This window comes from Taurulus bubalis (assembly GCF_910589615.1).
Source record: "Taurulus bubalis genome assembly, chromosome: 19".
NCBI classification, from domain to species: domain Eukaryota; kingdom Metazoa; phylum Chordata; class Actinopteri; order Perciformes; family Cottidae; genus Taurulus; species Taurulus bubalis.
Window position 1 is genome coordinate 1899359 of NC_136607.1, and position 19148 is coordinate 1918506.

At 43.4% G+C, this 19148-nt stretch overlaps 1 protein-coding gene across 3 annotated transcripts; it reads left to right on the forward strand.

Annotated features, from left to right (window-relative positions):
• Window positions 1–11314, forward strand: mapkap1 (MAPK associated protein 1). Of its 3 annotated transcripts, XM_079235093.1 has the most exons (13): window positions 1–116; window positions 1370–1857; window positions 3732–3770; window positions 4073–4162; window positions 4466–4614; window positions 4745–4917; window positions 5001–5177; window positions 5752–5861; window positions 6576–6683; window positions 7194–7334; window positions 7669–7806; window positions 9350–9447; window positions 10724–11314. In XM_079235093.1, exons 2-13 carry the CDS (start codon window positions 1575–1577, stop codon window positions 10844–10846), a joined length of 1629 nt encoding a protein of 542 aa, XP_079091219.1. In that variant the 5' UTR covers window positions 1–116; window positions 1370–1574; the 3' UTR covers window positions 10847–11314. The 3 variants fall into 3 exon arrangements, 2 of the variants coding, with proteins under 2 accessions (XP_079091219.1, XP_079091218.1); XR_013771209.1 differs by lacking the exon at window positions 3732–3770 and having other exon boundaries at window positions 7194–7329; window positions 10724–10858; XM_079235092.1 differs by lacking the exon at window positions 3732–3770.
• The last annotated feature ends 7834 nt before the right edge of the window (window positions 11315–19148 follow it).

Here is a 19148-nt window from a genome sequence, read left to right on the forward strand (position 1 = left end):
TGATTTCGCTACAGTGCATATTACTAGTGGGAAGAGTTCGTGTCACTACTGGGAGTGGGCATGGATACTGGGACAATGTGGACATGTCGGTCCCTGATCGGATGTGACTTCTAAAGGTGGGACAGCCTCACAAACGAACGTTAACTAACAGTGACTCTGGGAGGCTATGATAGCAGCTAGCAGCTAACAGCTAGCAGCTAGCCCAAACCGCAGTCGGCCAAACAAAGAAGGCTTCAGTGGTGTTAGCCGAAACAAGCGGACGAGCTAACTAGATAAAGCCAACGCAACCCGCACTGACATCCGTGACTACATGTTTTTACAGAATACCGAGGAGCACAGCAGCGACTTGGCTAACGAGAGCTAATGTGTAGGGGTTTAAAGTTAGCCCGTTAGCTAGCTCAGCTAACGCTAGCTGTTAGCTGACCGTTACCGGGGAGCCGTCGCTTTTTAATTGGGTTGTTCGGGGAGAGGATTTAAGTGCAACATATTAAGCACTTATTTTCGAGAAGCTGACCACAAAGCGCTAAACATGCACGTTCATAGTTTGTCTAAAAAAAAAAACAACAAATTAAGCGTTACAAATTAGAAACTTTGCAGCTTAGCATTAGCTTCCGTTAGCACCCGTCGGGGAAAGCCTTTGTGGTGATAACTGGCTCTGCGAAATGAAATACAGGTCATTCGATGACTAACAGCGTGTGTCTGGGCATCTGGTGCTGCTTGTGTGCTAACCTTAGAGCTGGTGTAACCCCAGGGGACGGCATTGTTTTGCCCTCATTCACCGCTCTCATCTGGGTGTTGATCACCAACAGCTTTGTGTTCAGTGTCAACACTCGGGACTCTCGGTTCCTCTTTTTTGTAGTAAGAGGTCATTTGTTGTCATTTGTTTACTGGTCGACTCGCACCGGAGTCTTAGACGACATGTCAGTATTGTGACAGTACATCACAAACTGGTCAGATTAGCATGGAGGGTCCGAGACAGTGACATCACCTGGTGTGACATGTTGAATGGCAGAGGATCTATAAGGTGTATTAATAGTCTCTTACTCTTCCAAGTCACAGTGCAGATTTACACGCCGGCATTAAGAACCTCCCTGGAGGCCAAGTCTTCATCCGGCGCCACTTTACTTCTGTTTTTCTCAAAGCCTACTTAATGTAAGCATCAAATAAACTATATGCTTATGTTAAATGTTATTTTATTCCGTGGCTTGAATTATGAAATGTCCGGCCCAAGTATAGCACTTCCCTGCAGTTTGGGACTTGCAAGCCTTTACAATTGTTAACTTTACAAAGATCTGGCTTCAAATCTCAGGCTTAATTTGACCATTTCCCTCCCACACTGTGTAATACCTGTTATTTTCGCTCCAAACAGGTGCTGGCACCTTTCCTGCCTTGGTGCAGAGGGAATAATCAGAAGATGGAAAAGATGACCGCTCTCCGCTTCTCATCGGCCACTACTTTCAGACTCTCGGAGAGAGACTGAGAGGAGAGAGAACGGGATCCTCTGGAATACAGGCGAGAGGGTGAGACCAAGAGAAACCATCCGAAGATATCGGCCACTTTCCGAAGCAGAGGAAATGGCTTTCTTGGACAACCCGGCCATTATTCTGGCCCACATCAGACAGTCCCACGTGACCAGTGATGATACGGGGATGTGTGAGATGGTACTAATAGACCAGGATGTGGATCTGGAGAAGTGCCAGCTGGCTCTGGTACCTGGCAGCAGCTGTGGGTCCACGGGGTCGGGCCCCCTGATCGAGGGAGACGGCAGCGTGACGGACAACCATGCCTGCGACCTCTCCCAGTCCATGGACATCACCTCCAGCTGGGACTTTGGCATCCGCCGGCGCTCCAACACAGGTAGGCGCATCTCCACGCTCCGGCTGGCTGGCAGGGTGGACCAGAAAGCCGGTTCTGCTGTGGTTTGAAGGGGGTTGTGTGTCTAATCTGGGCCGGTGGTTTAGTGAGGCTCATGTCTAATTGTGTGGGATTAGATTGCAGTTCACGGTGTGAATGTTATTGATTGATGTGAGGTGAGTAGCACAGACCACATTTACAATGATTCATCTTGAGTATACTTTGTAAATCAAGCAGCCAATGTCAGATTGTTCATTTATTTTATTTCCTTCTTGTGTGCTCTATAACTCTTGTGTTAAACCTTACTTCACCAGAACTACAGCCTCATTTCTAAGTTCCCTTTTATAGTTTCTGCATTGGTAATATTGGATGTGATTGCTGCTTTTGATCCTGTCTACCACTATATCTTGGTAGAGAGGCTCAGGTAGTGGGCGGGTATCTCTTGATCAGCTTTGGAGTGGTTCTTTTATCTCGTTTCAGACGGGCTTTCTCAGTTACTGTTCACCGCTATGCTTGATCAACTCAATCTCCGTCTCAGCCTTTTAATTCTCGCAATGTGATGGTCAAACTGGAACACAGCTACTGTTAAACCAATGTGTCAATACAAGCGGCTCCATCTGTCAGTCAGTTGCTGATGTGACAAAACAAATGGATACTGTACTTCAGCCACTTGGTGTGTGGAGGAGGAGAGCATCACAGCCCCCTGAAGAGACGGCATCAAGACGGCCGTGGCTCGAGCAGAGAGCCACAGGGCCAGATGTAGCTAGCAGTGAGGACACAAGTCAGGGTCTGAACGGCTGCTACATCTGTTATGGATGCACCTGAGGGACCGAAAGTGTCCCGACACAGCAGTATGTTTTAACCAGCAGATCATTGGGGTGAAGAAAAAGCTTCTCCCACCATTATGAAAGAGACTGTTGACGGAACAACTTTGTTTGAGAAAAAAGAAAAAAAGCTTTGTTTAATTAGTAAATATCCTCAGGGATCAATGTTTTTTTGTGTTTTCGCTTGCCTGGTTGGGGAAGTAGGCCAGGAGTCAGTTTCTACCTGCATGTACATATATGCAGTAATGCTTATCAAATAGCAACAACGTCCAACGTTGTTTGCCATGTTTAATCACTATTTAGATGCATACAGTTGGAGTTTAAGCCACATCCACTTATCTCCAACTAAGTAAACTCCTGTGTCCGGGACCAGTGAAATGCTTCAGCTGGTCACCGCCACCTTTATCTGGCTAGTGGCCGGTCTGTGCTTCGTGTGTGTAACTCAACCGGGATGAGGAGCAAGCGAGACGGCTCACATTGCTATTTCCATCATCGGTTCTGGAAAAGATTACCACTTTCCAGTTTTACAAGTGGTATGTTAGATTTAGGTGCCACTTTATTTGCCCTGGGTAAGCGAGCAATCCTTGTTGTTGAGCCCTGTCATCTGATCGCCACTTTTATCAAAGTCAACTGCAGCTTCATTTCCCCTTAAGCACAATAAAGGGCTCTCGTGGCTTAAACCCCAAGGCTTGGGCTGTCGGGTAGTCGCCTCTTCCAATGGTACTGAGTCTGAGTTGGGATGTGGTGGTGTAATATGATGTGTACAAATTACAAAAAATTGTAATTGTAAATTAAATGAATTAAAATTGTAATTACGTGTATAAGAGTGTGAATCTGTTTTACGATATATTCAAGTGTTACATTTGAAGGTAATTCTGGTTTTGGTGACAGAGGAAGTCCAAAGGTAGACGGCACGTCTCTTTTGGGCTCCCTTGAGTTTTGCTTTACGTTTGGTGGAGTGCTGGTCTGGTTCTGGGTTGTGGGTAGAGAGCCGATCCTCTGAGACTCTCAGCCGTGAGATTGAGTACTGACCTGTGGTGGCTGTCTCATCAGGACTCCAACAACACAGCCGAGAGAAACCTGGGGCTGCTGGTAAGATCAGAGGGATGAACACAGTGTACCAGTGATATGTTGGTGTTGGCTCCTCTTGGTGTTTGTATTATACATATAAGTGTGACTATCTGTCAGCATATGACACAGCAGAGAGTAAGTGTGTCTTCATGAAAACAAATGTCCTTCTCTTCTCGTGTTGCTCTCACAGGCCCAATGAAAGATATTCATTATATATTTGAACCAAAGCACAAGTAAATTATGCTGGATTTTTCTATTAGCCCAGTCTTTTAGCAACTTTTTTGCCCGTGGCTGAAATGTAAACGTTGTTTTTTTCTTTTCAGCGCAAAGACTCGAAAGGTTAAGGAAAGAACGGCAGAACCAAATCAAATGTAAAAACGTGCAATGGAAAGAGAGGTCGAACTCGCAGTCAGGTAATCTATTAAACCTTTTTCAACAGCAACGCTGGTTTGAGCCGATGACATCTGGTTTTACACGGATGTTACTTTTGTGCCTTCATGTAAAGACTTATGTAGACGGAAATATATGTGTAATAAGAAAGTGCTCCAGTTTCCTCCAGCACTCTTTACTAGTTTTGATCACAATATTATAACCGTTCTTCCCTTCAGACATAAAGTCCTTTAATTTGTCTGGATATGTTCCTGCAGGAAGAAGGCAGCTCCTTGTTCCAATGTTCTTGACAATACGTGTTTATTGCTCTGATGCTTTCTGTCCAGTGGAGGATCTGGGGTCCCTGTTTGAGAAACGGGACTTTAAGGACAGGCCGCGGACAACAGGTACCAAATCCACCCTTTCCCTGCGGCTGGAGCAATGTCCCCAGCAGCTCAACAACCCCTTCAATGAATACTCCAAGTTTGATGGCAAGGTGAGTCATTCCACATTTAGTTTCTTGTCTTTCGGGTATCTTCTTTTAAAAGAAACTAATTCATAAATCAGCGCGTCATTGTGTGTCAAAGACCCATTAACTCTGTAACCGCCCCGCTTCTCCTCCTTAGGGCCACATTGGCACAACGGCAACAAAGAAGATCGACGTCTACCTCTCAATGCAGCTGGCGCAGGAGAAAGTCCACCCGATGACGGTGGTGACCATCGCCAACGCCCGCGTGCACGACCTCATCGGCCTCATATGCTGGCAGTACACCAGCGAGTGCCGAGAGCCCAAACTCAAGTGAGCCACAATGAAAGACGACGCATTCCAACAACCCTTTTTCTTGGAATGTAAAGTTTGACTCAACGCGTCTGTCTCCACAGTGAGAACGTGACGGCCTACTGCCTCCACATCGCTGAGGACGACGGCGAGGTGGACACGGACTTCCCTCCGCTGGACTCCAACGAGCCCATCCACAAGTTTGGCTTCAGCACTCTGGCCTTGGTGGAGAAGTACTCCTCCCCGGGTCTCGCCTCCAGACAGTCACTGTTTGTCAGAATGTAAGTCTGAGATACGGAACGTATTCATGCACGTCCACGACCTGGGGATGGATGGGTGGATGGGTGGGTGGATGGATGGGTGGATGGGTGGATGGGTGGGTGGGTGGGTGTTTTCTTGATAGTTCCATGATGTGAACCATCTGCACTGTGTTGTGTTTGTGCAGAGATGAATGGTATTATGCCATGTTCACCAAAAGAGTTGTGAATTATTCGCGCGAGTAGATAAGAGGCGAAAAAGTTTTTCCGAACATTCGCAACGCTTTGGTTGTGAACGTAGCATTAGGGCTGAACCAAATCTGGTTTAACAGGCTCTGATTATCCAAACAATATTATATATAAAACATTTTTAAAACCTCTGGACTTAAATGACTCGTGTGTTTCAGTAAGAGTTCTGCTCATATTCAAAACTATGCATTAAAAGATAGAAATCCTCTCATTTGAACCATGTTAACAATGAGCAAACGGTTGTAATGCGACAGGTGCAGTTACGTGTTTCCTACATTTCGTCTGTCTTGATGATGACGATAAATCTACAGATGCATTCTTTACCTTTTCTGCTTTCCCCCTATTTTAGAAATGCGGCTCATGGTTTCTCTCTGATCCCCGTGGACAGTCTGAAGGTAACCATGAAGGAGATTCTCCAGAAAGCTCTCAAGAAGAGGAAAGGCTCGCAGAAAGGCTCAGGTAAGGACGGGGATTGTGGTTGTCTCTCATCCAGCACATTGGTTCTGTGCGTCTTGGTTCACGGAAGGAAACGGAAGTATATTGAATAAAAAGTTTAAAAATAAACTGGGCTGTAAATCGGTGTTATGTCTCCGTCAGCTGTAAGACCAACATAAATATTCTGCCTGTCCCCCGTCACTGCTTCATTATGAATGTCCTCAGTCATTTTCTCTCCACACACTGTGCTCTCAGGTTTTACTGCAACAGGGTTTTCTCCTTTTATAATCTCCATAATCAGATTCATTCATATGCAGAAAAGTAAACGCACGGTCCGCGTTCATCGTTTCTCTCCATTCCCTTTTTATAAATGCACGATCTGGCCTGTATATTTATTTAATGTTCTTAAATGACACACAACTAGTACCGCCTCTATGTGTTGGATTAGAATCACAGACGCCACCTTTTTAAATACACGTCTTATTGGCTTTAAAAAGATTATGATAGATTATGACGGACAAGTCTAACGACTGGACAAGACTTAGTGAGTTTGAGTATTATTATTATTATTATTATTATTATTATTACAGGGCTGGTGGCCAAAAGTTGCACTGAAAATAAGACCCAGCTTATACAAAATGAGAACTGTCCCTTCCGATGAAGCTCTGCATCATCATCATCATCATCATCAACTGTCAGAACTGTAACGGCTGAGGTCTGACCCTCATTCTCCGGCAGGGCCCATGTATCGCCTGGAGAAGCAGACGGAGCCAAACGTCTCGGTGGACCTGGACTCCACCCTGGAGAGCCAGAGCACCCTGGAGTTCTGCCTGGTCCGAGAAAACAGTGAGTCACCCACAGCCGCCTCGTCTCCTCAGTGGCTGCACACCTCTGGTCTGACGTGATCCACAGCTACGTTGTAACGAAGAGCTCAAAGCTCAAAATGTTTATTCTTTTAATCAAACTATTGTCTCATTCATTTGAGTCATTTAAGGTTTACTGGATGCTTTGTGTTCTCAGTGTTAGTTTAAATACTACATTTACTCAAAGGTCATGGAAAGTTGGTTTAAAGTCATGAAACCCATTGGTCAGAATGTGTATGAACCCTGTGTAATAGATTTATCAACACTCTTCTTAAAGGTTTATCCCAATAAAGTCTCTTAGAATTATTCCTGCCAATGACCTGAAACCTGAAAAACATCTCAAACTAAAACTCTTTAGATCTCCTTTTAATAACAACCAGCAGAATAAATGCGATGATCTCTGCAGCCACAGTCCTGAGTTATCGATCACGGGTTAAAATCATGCTGTTGTTGTGGATAGTTTTTTGTGATTTGATCCTCCTCATGTCTGCAGGCTCCAGGGGCGAGGAGAGCTCGGAGGAAGACCCTCCCATCGACATCACCACGGTGCAGGACATGTTGAGCAGCCACCACTACAAGTCCTTCAAGATCAGCATGATCCACAAGCTGCGCTTCACCACTGATGTCCAGTTAGGTACATGCTGCTTCCTGCAGGCGTCATCTCCGTAACCTAGCGCATGATGTCATCTGCCGACGTCTGGCTTTTTATTGTTTTATCTCTATTTTATTATAAACCCAAAAAACAAAGTCCTGGACACCTTGCAGTGTTTGTCTTGATGAGAGGAAAAGTCAAAGGGTGTCACCAATGTATTCAAACTCCTGAGTAGTTGCAGTGAAGCAAACAGTCCATCCAGTAGTGGTTGAGACACCCTGCACAGCAGGATTAGATGCATGTAGTCCATCAATGCCTGGTTATTAAGTGTATGAAATATGTCTTCATTTACAAACGGACACACCTGTTTCTTCAGGCATTTCAGGAGAGAAGGTGGAGATCGATCCCGTCACCAATCAGAAGGCCAGCACCAAGTTCTGGATTCGACAGAAACCCATCTCCATCGACTCGGACCACCTCTGTGCCTGCGACCTCGTGGAGGAGAGGAGCCCCAGTGAGTTCCACGTTCCAAGTGTGCTCTGATTAGAATAGCCATGCTGTTACTTATGATTAAGTCAGTTTCATGAGCACATGAACTGTGAGATGTAAACGTGGCTCCTTGGATTGAACAGTCTACTCTTCAGTAGGGCTGCAACTAACGATTATTTTAATAATCGATTAATCGGTTGATTATTTTTCCGATGAATCGTATAAGAAAATGTTTTTATCAAAAAAGCGTTCATTTCCAACCCTTTATTCAAAAACAGAAGTGACAGTGCAAAACATCTTCAGAAAGTGCACAAACAGGTTGCTCCTTGAACATCCCTGAGCTGTTAATTAAAACAACAAAATGGACTCACACTAAAAACATACACATGTATGCTTTACATCTGCCAAATGTGAGCCCTTTTTACTGTAATTGATCCCTCCAGAGGCTGCATTTACATACCCTGCTTTATCAATATGTATGAAATACTGAGGGAAGCTGTACTGCTCCATATAGAGTGTCCTCTTCCTTAAACTCGTTCATTCTGGGTCTCTTATGACCACGACGTCACGTTGTTGGCTAAGCCCAACTACGTGATTTGCTTCATTCTACTTTGAGTAAAAAAAAAAAAAAAACCTGCAGCCAGATCCGCCGGTGAGCCGGTTTAACGTTAACGAGTGACAGCGTGAACTGAACCAGACCGGGGGGTGACGGCATGTTTCATCACGTTACGTTTTTTTACAAGCAAGACTGAACTGTAACGGAACATAACGGAACTTTAACGACAATACACAACCCAAACACATTAGCTAACGCGATAGCAAGCTGACTAGCTTCCATTAAAAACAAGTTTGAGGAACATGAAGACGCTGATTGGCCAAGACTCGACTTGTCAAAGATCTTCTATTTTTGAGAAGATCACAACCTCAGCTTTTCTCGTGTCTCACTCCGATCTCAGAAACGCTGGCCGGCCAGTTGCTCTGCTCCGCTCTTTTTCTTCTTCTCCGCGACTTATTGCCCGGCGGAATAATCGCGCGACACAACGAATTGATAATGAAATTCGTTGCCAACACTTTTGATAATCGATTTTATCGATTCGTTGTGGCAGCCCTACTCTTCAGCGTCGGCTCTAGTCCACTTAGTAGCTATTCTATAGCTTTCCATCATGTTTCCCGATATTCACGCAGCAGATGGAGTTTTCCCAGTTCTCTGGACTTGTAGATGTTTTTATTCTTTCTCTTCTAGCTCACAGTTTGTAAAGTCCTGCTGTGGACTGAAATCTCCTTTCTATTCTCTCATTGTTCCCTGGTTGAGCTGTTATTAAACCAACCTTTAAAAATCCACCTTATTGATCCTTTTCTTATTATAGCACCTTCCTGATAATCCATAGGATTCAGCTGGACAAACCAACGTGACATTTTGCTTCTTCTTTTGGGGGGTTTATTTAAAAGTGCTCTGTTTTGACCTGCTAGTGATTTCCCCGGCCCCGAGGAGAGGAGACTCCTCTGCAGACAGGAAGAGGGCGTGTCCATGGTCTGGCTCATTAAACTCTGTCCTCCGTGTCTTGCAGGTCATGCAATATTTAAGGTCACTTATCTCAGCAACCACGACTACAAGCCGCTCTTCTTCGAGTCCGATGCTGCTACCGTCAACGAAATAGTGCTGAAGGTGAGTTCTGCTTCCTGAGGCAATGTTTTCACTTCAGTTCCTCATAATTCAGCTCTTTTAAACAGTTTAAACGTTCTGTTATTTTACTTCCTTTTTTTTCGAGTATATATAGTTTTATTATATAAAAATTGCTCATAGCAGTGAACCCGGCCTCACTCGGCTCTACAGAGCGTCATAGCGTCGCTCGTTGTGTTGGTTCAGCCTGATGCAGCGGTGCGTTTCCTGCAGCTGTTTTCAGTGGAGATGCTGTGATGAACCCCTGTACTCAACCTGTCCAGCACAGACAGAGACTAGAGACTAGAGACCAGAGACTAGAGACGAGCTGGTGAACACAGCAGAGCGTTCAGCACCTCAAGAGATGCGGAGATATTTCCCTCAGTTGGTGGAGACCAAAACATAACTAAAAGAGAGTTATTAGACTTAAACTCACACAGAAAGCACACCGGATGTAAACTAATACTTCAGTCTACTAATCTGCTGTTTGCTCACACATTCTCAGATGGACTGACGTTGGTCGTTGAATATTTCTACCCAAGTTATTCATTAAGAGCATGAATGATCTTGTGCAGACATGTTCTGAAGAATGTGTTATATTAAATAAATGTGTTGCACATTTAAAAAGGTGATATTTCACATGAAAAAATATAAAGACATATATTTGATATTTGTTATATTGTCAATCATTTATCTGTTAACGTCAATTGCAGATGTAGTTGATATATTAACAAACACTGGAAAATATATCAAATGAGTTTCTGCTTTGAACTACATTTCAATTAATTTCAGTTTGTTTTGTAAAGCCCAACATCATAAATTACTAATGTGCCTGTGAGGGCTTCACAGTGTCACATACATGCAGGGACACGGTTCGATGCTCCAGGTGGAACGCCGTGTCTTTTGTGTGTCCACACTTCCATGTGACCCGTCTGATCGCATTGATATAATAAATGTAATATCAATTGTTCACAAAAACAATACCAGTCCCTGGTATTTGTGCTGCTTACTCTTCCTCCCTGCAGAATTAGTAGACTTTGTTTTTATTTTTAGGATAGCCGCTAACAAAGCTCTGCTAATCCAGCGATGAAAACCGTTTACTCTAAATGTCCGCCAGACCGGCTTGTGGTCTGGGGTTCAGACTTTGAGTCTTCCTTGGCGTGTCACTGTGGTGGCGGCCCTCTTGAGGATGGGATGTCTTTGGTGTTTCATGGTGTTTATTGTGAAGCTTCTGATGGTTCAAATCAACATCCTGAAATATGTCCTGAATGTTCATTTTCAGGTGAACTATATCCTGGAGTCCAGAGCCAGCACCTCTCGGGCCGATTACTTTGCCCAGAAGCAGCGGAAGCTGAGCCGGCGGACCAGCTTCAGTTTCCAGAAGGAGAAGAAGACCGGCCAGTAGAGCGACTGGAGCGGCTCAGACACCCGTCTGTCTGCACGCGCAGGGCAGACGCGTCTCACACCACAGCTTCCGGCTGAACAGAAGCGGCGCCTGCCGGGAAGAAACCGGACCAGTCGGGCGTGTCTCTGCTGGCGGACGCCTCTGAAACGCCGCGGGGCAAAGAGCAAACGGACTACGCTTCCTCGAAGACATGCCGGACAGAGGTCTGGCCGCCACGTCACCGGCGGCTCTGCTTCATCCTCTGAGTGTGAGCTCATCCTCCAGGATGGATTATACAAGAACAAAACAAAACAGAGCTACATGCGAAACCTCTGCTTCTGTTTTCCATCCTCAACAGTTTTAACAACATGGAAAGGAAACCCTGTACATTTTGATGTACTGTACATAGAAAATTCACATTCAAGAAATGAAATAATGATGTAATATAAATAAAATAGCCCAGTGTGGATTATTAAAAACAGGTCAATACCCTTCTGCCTTGAATCAAGATAACGCATCCTTTAAAGTGCTGTGGAGGAGACGGGGAGCGTTTCTATTGCCTCTTAACGGCTCTTAACATGGCGACGGCTGAGCTGGCGGCTAGCTGCTAACAAGCGCTCACAGAGATACCAGTGTGTATTATTATGATAATAATATTATTTATAAAGAACATTTCAGACAAAGAGGTCACAAAGTGCTGGACAGTTTAAAAAAACACATTAAAACAAATAGTGAAAATAAAAAAGCGGGTCATATCAGGTATTTAAACAAACGGCAGCGTCAACAGGTAAGTCTTGAGTTGTTTTTAAAAGACCTCACTGAATCAGCGAACAGTATTTGTGCAGGCAGAGCGTTCCAGAGCTTTGGAGCTACGGCCTCAAAAGCTCACATTTTTAATGACCTGCAACCGGTTTATAGCAGATTTACTGAGGGCAGAAAAAAGTGCGTTGCTGTAATCAATACGGGGAGAGATAAAAGCGTGTATGATCATCTCTAATTCAGCCGTAGATGAAGCAGATCTCAGTTTTGTATTGTTTCTTAGGAGGAAGAAACAAGATCTAGATGCTTCACATGGGGGTCAAACAACAAGGATTCATCAAATATTACCCTGAGATTACGCAGCTTTAGGTGGACAGCAGAGGAGAGTGGACCAATGCTCTGTGTGATCAAAGGGCAGCATCATCAGGTGCAATAACTAGAACCTCTGTCTTATTCTCATTTAGTTGTTAGCAGTCTACTGCTGTCCAGTCTTTAATAGCATCTACACAGTCTATCAGGCTGGTTAACCTCACGGCCTCACTGGGTTTAACAGAGACATGGAGTTGGATATCATCGGCATATAGATGATAGCAACCAGAGGTGTCAAGTAACAAAGTACAAATACTTCGTTACTTTACTTAAGTAGAAATTTTGGGTATCTATACTTTACTGGAGTATTTATTTTTCAGACGACTTTTTACTTCTACTCCTTACATTTTCACGCAAATATCTGTACTTTCTACTCCCTACATTTTAAAAATAGCCTCGTTACTATTTCATTTTGGTTTGTTTTCACTCCGGCTTCAAAAACACACACACAAAAAAACCTCTCCGCCTCGTTGCCCACAGATACATGCGCGCGCACACAGCTGAGCACTGAGCACACACACACACACACCAGCTCTCTGAACCCGGAGCAGCTCTCTGAACCCGGAGCAGCTCTCTGAACCCGGAGCAGCTCTCTGAACCCAGAGCAGCTCTCTGAACCCGGAGCAGCTCTCTGAACCCGGAGTAGCTCTCTGAACCCAGAGCAGCTCTCCTGCTCCGGGTGAAACGAGCTGAAGTGCTCGTGTCTTCTACCAACAATGAGCTGCTGGCTTCACAATACAAAAGTATAAAGTACGCGGAAATAAAACTAAGTCATTAATAAATACATGGACAAATGCCTGTACTTTCGGGTAAATGGTTACGGTACGCCGTTAACAGGTTAGCTTGCGCATGCGCGATTTGACGCGACGGCGTGAGCTCCGTGAGCTCGTCTTTTCCTGCTGTTGTGTTTCTCAAAATAAAAAAACAAATATAAGCTCAATATTGAGCATGAATTGAGAGAGGCCGTATCAAATCTACAACCCCGTTTATAACATATGTGTCGAGGAAAGCAGGTCACTGCAGCCACTAATACTGATACAACCTGATGGCTCACATATCTGCACTCATTCTGTTTTGTTTGGCAAAAAAAATTAAAAGCTTATTGTTTTCCACAATGAGCTATTTAGTAGTAACTAAATATGAGTTATTTTTTGCACAGATAGAACTTACACAAAACATTGTCTGATGGGGCAATCTGATTTACTTGAGTGATTGCAATTTTCTTTATTCTGTTACTTATAAAAGCACAGATGAGTCACACAATTATGTTATTTACAGAAAACGTTTGAGAACCACAGCTTTAAGTGTTTGTGTCGGAGTCGCCGCCGCCGCCTATTTTGCACTATTACAATACTTATAGGCAACTAGTTATCATGTCTTCCGCTCCATGAAACGCATGTTAATGCTCAGTAGTACACATATGGTACTTTAATGTATTTGCATTGTAATAAAATGTGATAATTTTAAATGAGCATACAGTATATGCAGCTAAAAACGGGTAGCCTAGTGCATCCCACATTTTTCAACATAACATTTTAAAACATAGTCATTATGGCCTTTATAAAAATGATTGTTTTGGGGGAGGTGGGGTAGTGCACTATAGGCCCCTGAGACGTGGCTTAAGAGTTTGTCCTTAATGGAAAAAAAAATCCCCTTACATTACTTTTACTTTTATACTTTTAAGTAGTTTTTAAACCAGTACTTTTACACTCTTACCTAGGTAAAAAGCTTGAGTTGATACTTCAACTTTTACAGAAGTATTTTTAAACCCTAGTATCTATACTTCTACTTGAGTAATGAATGTGAATACCTTTGACACCTCTGATAGCAACATTATAGGTTTTAATGATCTGTCCCAGAGGTAATAAATATAAAGAAAACAACAGAGGGCCCAGGATCGAGCCCTGCGGTGCCCCACAAGACAGTGGAGAGACGTCCCACTCACATTCTCCCACCAGGGCAGTTAAACTTCTGCTAGCGAGGTGAGATGAAACCACAGGAGAAGCTCTGATAGAACACAGACTTCATTCTGCTCAGGTAGACGTTACTCCTCTAGATCTTTTACATACTTTATAACTGATCACTTGCTGCTAGGTTAATGCTCTGAATATCTCCTTTAGAACCGTTAACATTGTCTTCACTCAGTGTTACGCCATACTGACATGGACAAAATAATAGAAACACATCTTCTATTACTCGATACGGTTCAACAGCACCACAAACTACAGCCTTTAAATGTACGAGAGGAACGGATACTCTGAGCTTCTGAGGAGCTCCATGGCTGACTGACGGGTAGAGACACCTGTCAATCAATTCAACGCTGGTTGGTCTGGTCTTTTCTTGCGCCGCATGACAAAGTAGTCCCTGTTTTGATTCCAGTCCCAGAAGCTTGTTAAAGTGACATCAGAGAGAGTTTGGAAGATGCACTGAACCTCTCAGCTCGTCCCTGGGTGACGTCGTATTGTTCAGTTCAGTGAACGACGTCTTGTCACCGCTCCATAGTTTGAGTCTGTCCGTGTCATCCAGCGCCTTTTGGAGGAAACCACTAAAGTGCTTAATGGTATTCCTTTCAAAAGATGGTTTTGGTCATCATCTTAAAGGGTAACCACGGTGATCTTCAGCCTGGACGCCATGTTGATGTGTCTCAGTGACCAATGGGACAGCAGCGGTCGCAGCATCATAGGTTTGGCCCCGCCCACTGAACGTGTGCTTGACACTGACGGACTCAGACTGTGGGTCTGAGTGTCTGACAGCGTTATGGAAGAACCCTCCAGAGAAATAAACCTTTTTCTTTACCCTTCACTTGAGCCGTCTGTTTGTTTTCTGACAAGTCAGTGTGAAATCTTAATGGCCGTACTTTGACTTGAATAATTAATAACGGCCATTAAATCCAACGAGCTCCTCCCCGTTGTCAAAGTCTTGTCAACAAGTCAACATCCAGCGTGATGGGAATTTCTTTTATAACCCTCAGCTCCGCTGTCTGTGCTGCAACACAGAAAACCACGGAGTCCTGCAGCATCACTTCACTTCCCATGATGTCAGACCCGTCTAATAACAAGGCAGCGGCTCAGCCACGCCCTGACTCCAGCTTTCATGCAACACTCACACTCATGCGTTGGAAGTGTTCCTGGTTGCTGTGGTCCTTCCTTCTGTCTATACTCTATTGAAAAGGGGGAGGACAAAATCCACAGTCCTGTGCAGTTATGCTAAGCTAACGCTAGTCTGAGGCTTCAGGCCTGAAGGCCCTAAAAGTTTGTGTTGATACTACATGGACAGTCCACACACACCTATACGTGACTGAGGATGATTCTCCTCCACAGCTCAGCAAGGAACCACAAAGACGTGATTTAGTGTGAAAAGACTTTAACTTTAGTAGAAATGAGGAATGGACTCGATCGCCGGCTCACACTTCACCAGTCAAACTGCTACTGTAGTATCTGCAGGAAGGCATTCAATACAAAACTCTAGTGCTCAGCCTCCTGCCGGTGTTACGCCGTAACGACTCTTTCATTACGGGAACATTAAGTACATCATGAACGCAGTCAAAAATCCATTTATTATTGATTCCTGAACCTATTGAACCTAAAATTGTGCTGCAGCTGGACTGAGCATTTTGTCCCCGTCACTCGGCTTTAGAAAGTAAAGGATGATTAATGTGAGCAATAACTGTAACTGTGATAACAGACTGTACTTGTACGTCTGGATTTATTTCAAGAGAGAAGTCCCAGATCCTCTTTCACTTCCTCTTTAGAGACATCTAGTGGCCAGTGGAGGAAGTGCAGGTGTCAGTGCTCTGAGTGGTTACTGTTTAGTGAAACAAATCCACAGACGTCCTCTCTATCAAACAGCTGTCTAACAAACACACAACAGATTACAGAAGTGAAACCTGGACCAGCTGCTGGATGTGAATGTTTCATGTTCTGTGCTCTCTGAAGCTTTTTAAACAATTAAAGGCACATTTCCATGGAAGTGCAGCGCCTGCATCAAGAAAGTGGATGTGCTTTCTCTCGGTTATGACTTTCACTTCTCATATTTATGATGAAGCATCAAGAAAGTTTCGTAGATGATATTTTCTAACATGTCAAGGTCCCGAATGCCCCTCCTACAAACTAAGTTATAATTTCTTCCAAAGGTTTTTGAGTTGCATTCCAGTACATCATTTTGATTAAATTTTTGAAAAATTGCTACATTCCAAACAATTCAAATATAATGAATTGAATTGATACTTGATGCATGATTCGGATGAATTCATAATTATTATAAACACCAGAAGAGTCTTTACAGACGGGTCACCTGAATTTGAAAAATAAATTAAGTATGAAAATGTAGTAACAACAACAAAAGCCTAAACTCTTCTTATTGGCTTTTTCCGGTGCTTTCAACCAACTTGTGTGGAGCTTTGATCATTGTGTGACAGTTGGTTCTTTATGCTTCTGTACTCTCATAATAATAATAACTAATATTCTGATATAGACGGTGAGATGCAATTAAATGCTCATGGAAAAGTAGTTAAAAACAAAAAGTTCAGCGACATCATTTCCTAAAAGATGAAAATACTCCGTCCAGAAACATTGTGTCCGTTTGCATTAGCACCAAATTACATTTGATCATAATTACAACATGTTACAATTAGGATTTAGGAAATTCATAATTAAGTGTCTCTTTGTTTTAAAACAATGTGCTTCTGTATATTTCTATGTCTAGTATATTTATACATTTGTTTTAAACTGTGAACAAATCAACGGTTGTATTTGTTTTCTTACGTATTGAAGTGACATGACGTCATCTGCAGATCTATTGGACCAGGAGAACAACGCTAATGGATAGCATGCCACATTATGTATTACCACACATTTTATAATAACAGAGGTCAGAGGTTGATGATCATTCAGCTGTTTGGTGACGTATCGGCACAATGAGGTTTCTTCCTTTTAATACCCCTCAAAGGTTTTTCCTTTCTCATCCTTTGGTCCAGGAAGACTCTAACGCTGCACACACTGTTGGTGATACCAGGCCACAAAATATTATAGAAAATGTAACTGGAATTAAAATGCAGTGGAACCACACGCAGGGACTGAAGCCCTGAAGGAGCTGAAGTGTCACGCAGGAATATTACTGTATGTATTTTGACAATATGCTCAATAGGACGTCTGTGTTAACGACTCCTGATCCAACGTCAGCAAACTTATCTTTACCAGAGACCAGTACTGATCCTTTACTAGAGACCAGTACTGATCCTTTACCAGAGACCAGTACTGATCCTTTACCAGAGACCAGTACTGATCCTTTACTAGAGACCAGTACTGATCCTTTACCAGAGACCAGTACTGATCCTTTACCAGAGACCAGTACTGATCCTTTACTAGAGACCAGTACTGATCCTTTACTAGAGACCAGTACTGATCCTTTACCAGAGACCAGTACTGATCCTTTACCAGAGACCAGTACTGATCCTTTACTAAAGACCAGTACTGATCCTTTACCAGAGACCAGTACTGATCCTTTACTAAAGACCAGTACTGATCCTTTACCAGAGACCAGTACTGATCCTTTACTAGAGACCAGTACTGATCCTTTACTAGAGACCAGTACTGATCCTTTACTAGAGACCAGTACTGATCCTTTACTAGAGACCAGTACTGATCCTTTACTAGAGACCAGTACTGATCATTTACTAGAGACCAGTACTGATCCTTTACCAGAGACCAGTACTGATCATTTACTAGAGACCAGTACTGATCCTTTACCAGAGACCAGTACTGATCCTTTACTAGAGACCAGTACTTATCCTTTACTAGAGACCAGTACTGATCATTTACTAGAGACCAGTACTGATCCTTTACTAGAGACCAGTACTGATCCTTTACTAGAGACCAGTACTGATCATTTACTAGAGACCAGTACTGATCCTTTACCAGAGACCAGTACTGATCATTTACTAGAGACCAGTACTGATCCTTTACCAGAGACCAGTACTGATCCTTTACTAGAGACCAGTACTGATCCTTTACTAAAGACCAGTACTGATCCTTTACCAGAGACCAGTACTGATCCTTTACTAAAGACCAGTACTGATCCTTTACCAGAGACCAGTACTGATCCTTTACTAGAGACCAGTACTGATCCTTTACTAGAGACCAGTACTGATCCTTTACTAGAGACCAGTACTGATCCTTTACTAGAGACCAGTACTGATCATTTACTAGAGACCAGTACTGATCCTTTACCAGAGACCAGTACTGATCATTTACTAGAGACCAGTACTGATCCTTTACCAGAGACCAGTACTGATCCTTTACTAGAGACCAGTACTTATCCTTTACTAGAGACCAGTACTGATCATTTACTAGAGACCAGTACTGATCCTTTACTAGAGACCAGTACTGATCCTTTACTAGAGACCAGTACTGATCATTTACTAGAGACCAGTACTGATCCTTTACCAGAGACCAGTACTGATCATTTACTAGAGACCAGTACTGATCCTTTACCAGAGACCAGTACTGATCCTTTACTAGAGACCAGTACTTATCCTTTACTAGAGACCAGTACTGATCATTTACTAGAGACCAGTACTGATCCTTTACCAGAGACCAGTACTGATCATTTACTAGAGACCAGTACTGATCCTTTACCAGAGACCAGTACTGATCCTTTACCAGAGACCAGCACTGATCCTTTACCAGAGACCAGTACTGATCCTTTACCAGAGACCAGCACTGATCCTTTACCAGAGACCAGTACTGATCCTTTACTAGAGACCAGTACTGATCCTTTACCAGAGACCAGTACTGATCCTTTACTAGAGACCAGTACTGATCCTTTACCAGAGACCAGTACTGATCCTTTACTAGAGACCAGTACTGATCCTTTACTAGAGACCAGTACTGATCCTTTACTAGAGACCAGTACTGATCCTTTACCAGAGACCAGTACTGATCCTTTACTAAAGACCAGTACTGATCCTTTACTAAAGACCAGTACTGATCCTTTACCAGAGACCAGTACTGATCCTTTACCAGAGACCAGTACTGATCCTTTACCAGAGACCAGTACTGATCCTTTACCGGAGACCAGTACTGATCCTTTACTAGAGACCAGTACTGATCCTTTACCAGAGACCAGTACTGATCCTTTACTAAAGACCAGTACTGATCCTTTACTAAAGACCAGTACTGATCCTTTACTAAAGACC

Bases quoted from the DNA above. Each gene is read 5' to 3' on its own strand.
- mapkap1 (XM_079235093.1), top strand. From the start codon at position 1,575: ATGGCTTTCTTGGACAACCCGGCCATTATTCTGGCCCACATCAGACAG. The intron at 4,163-4,465 runs GTAATCTATTAA...CTTTCTGTCCAG, and splicing joins GAGGTCGAACTCGCAGTCAG to TGGAGGATCTGGGGTCCCTG. The intron at 7,335-7,668 runs GTACATGCTGCT...CTGTTTCTTCAG, and splicing joins CACCACTGATGTCCAGTTAG to GCATTTCAGGAGAGAAGGTG.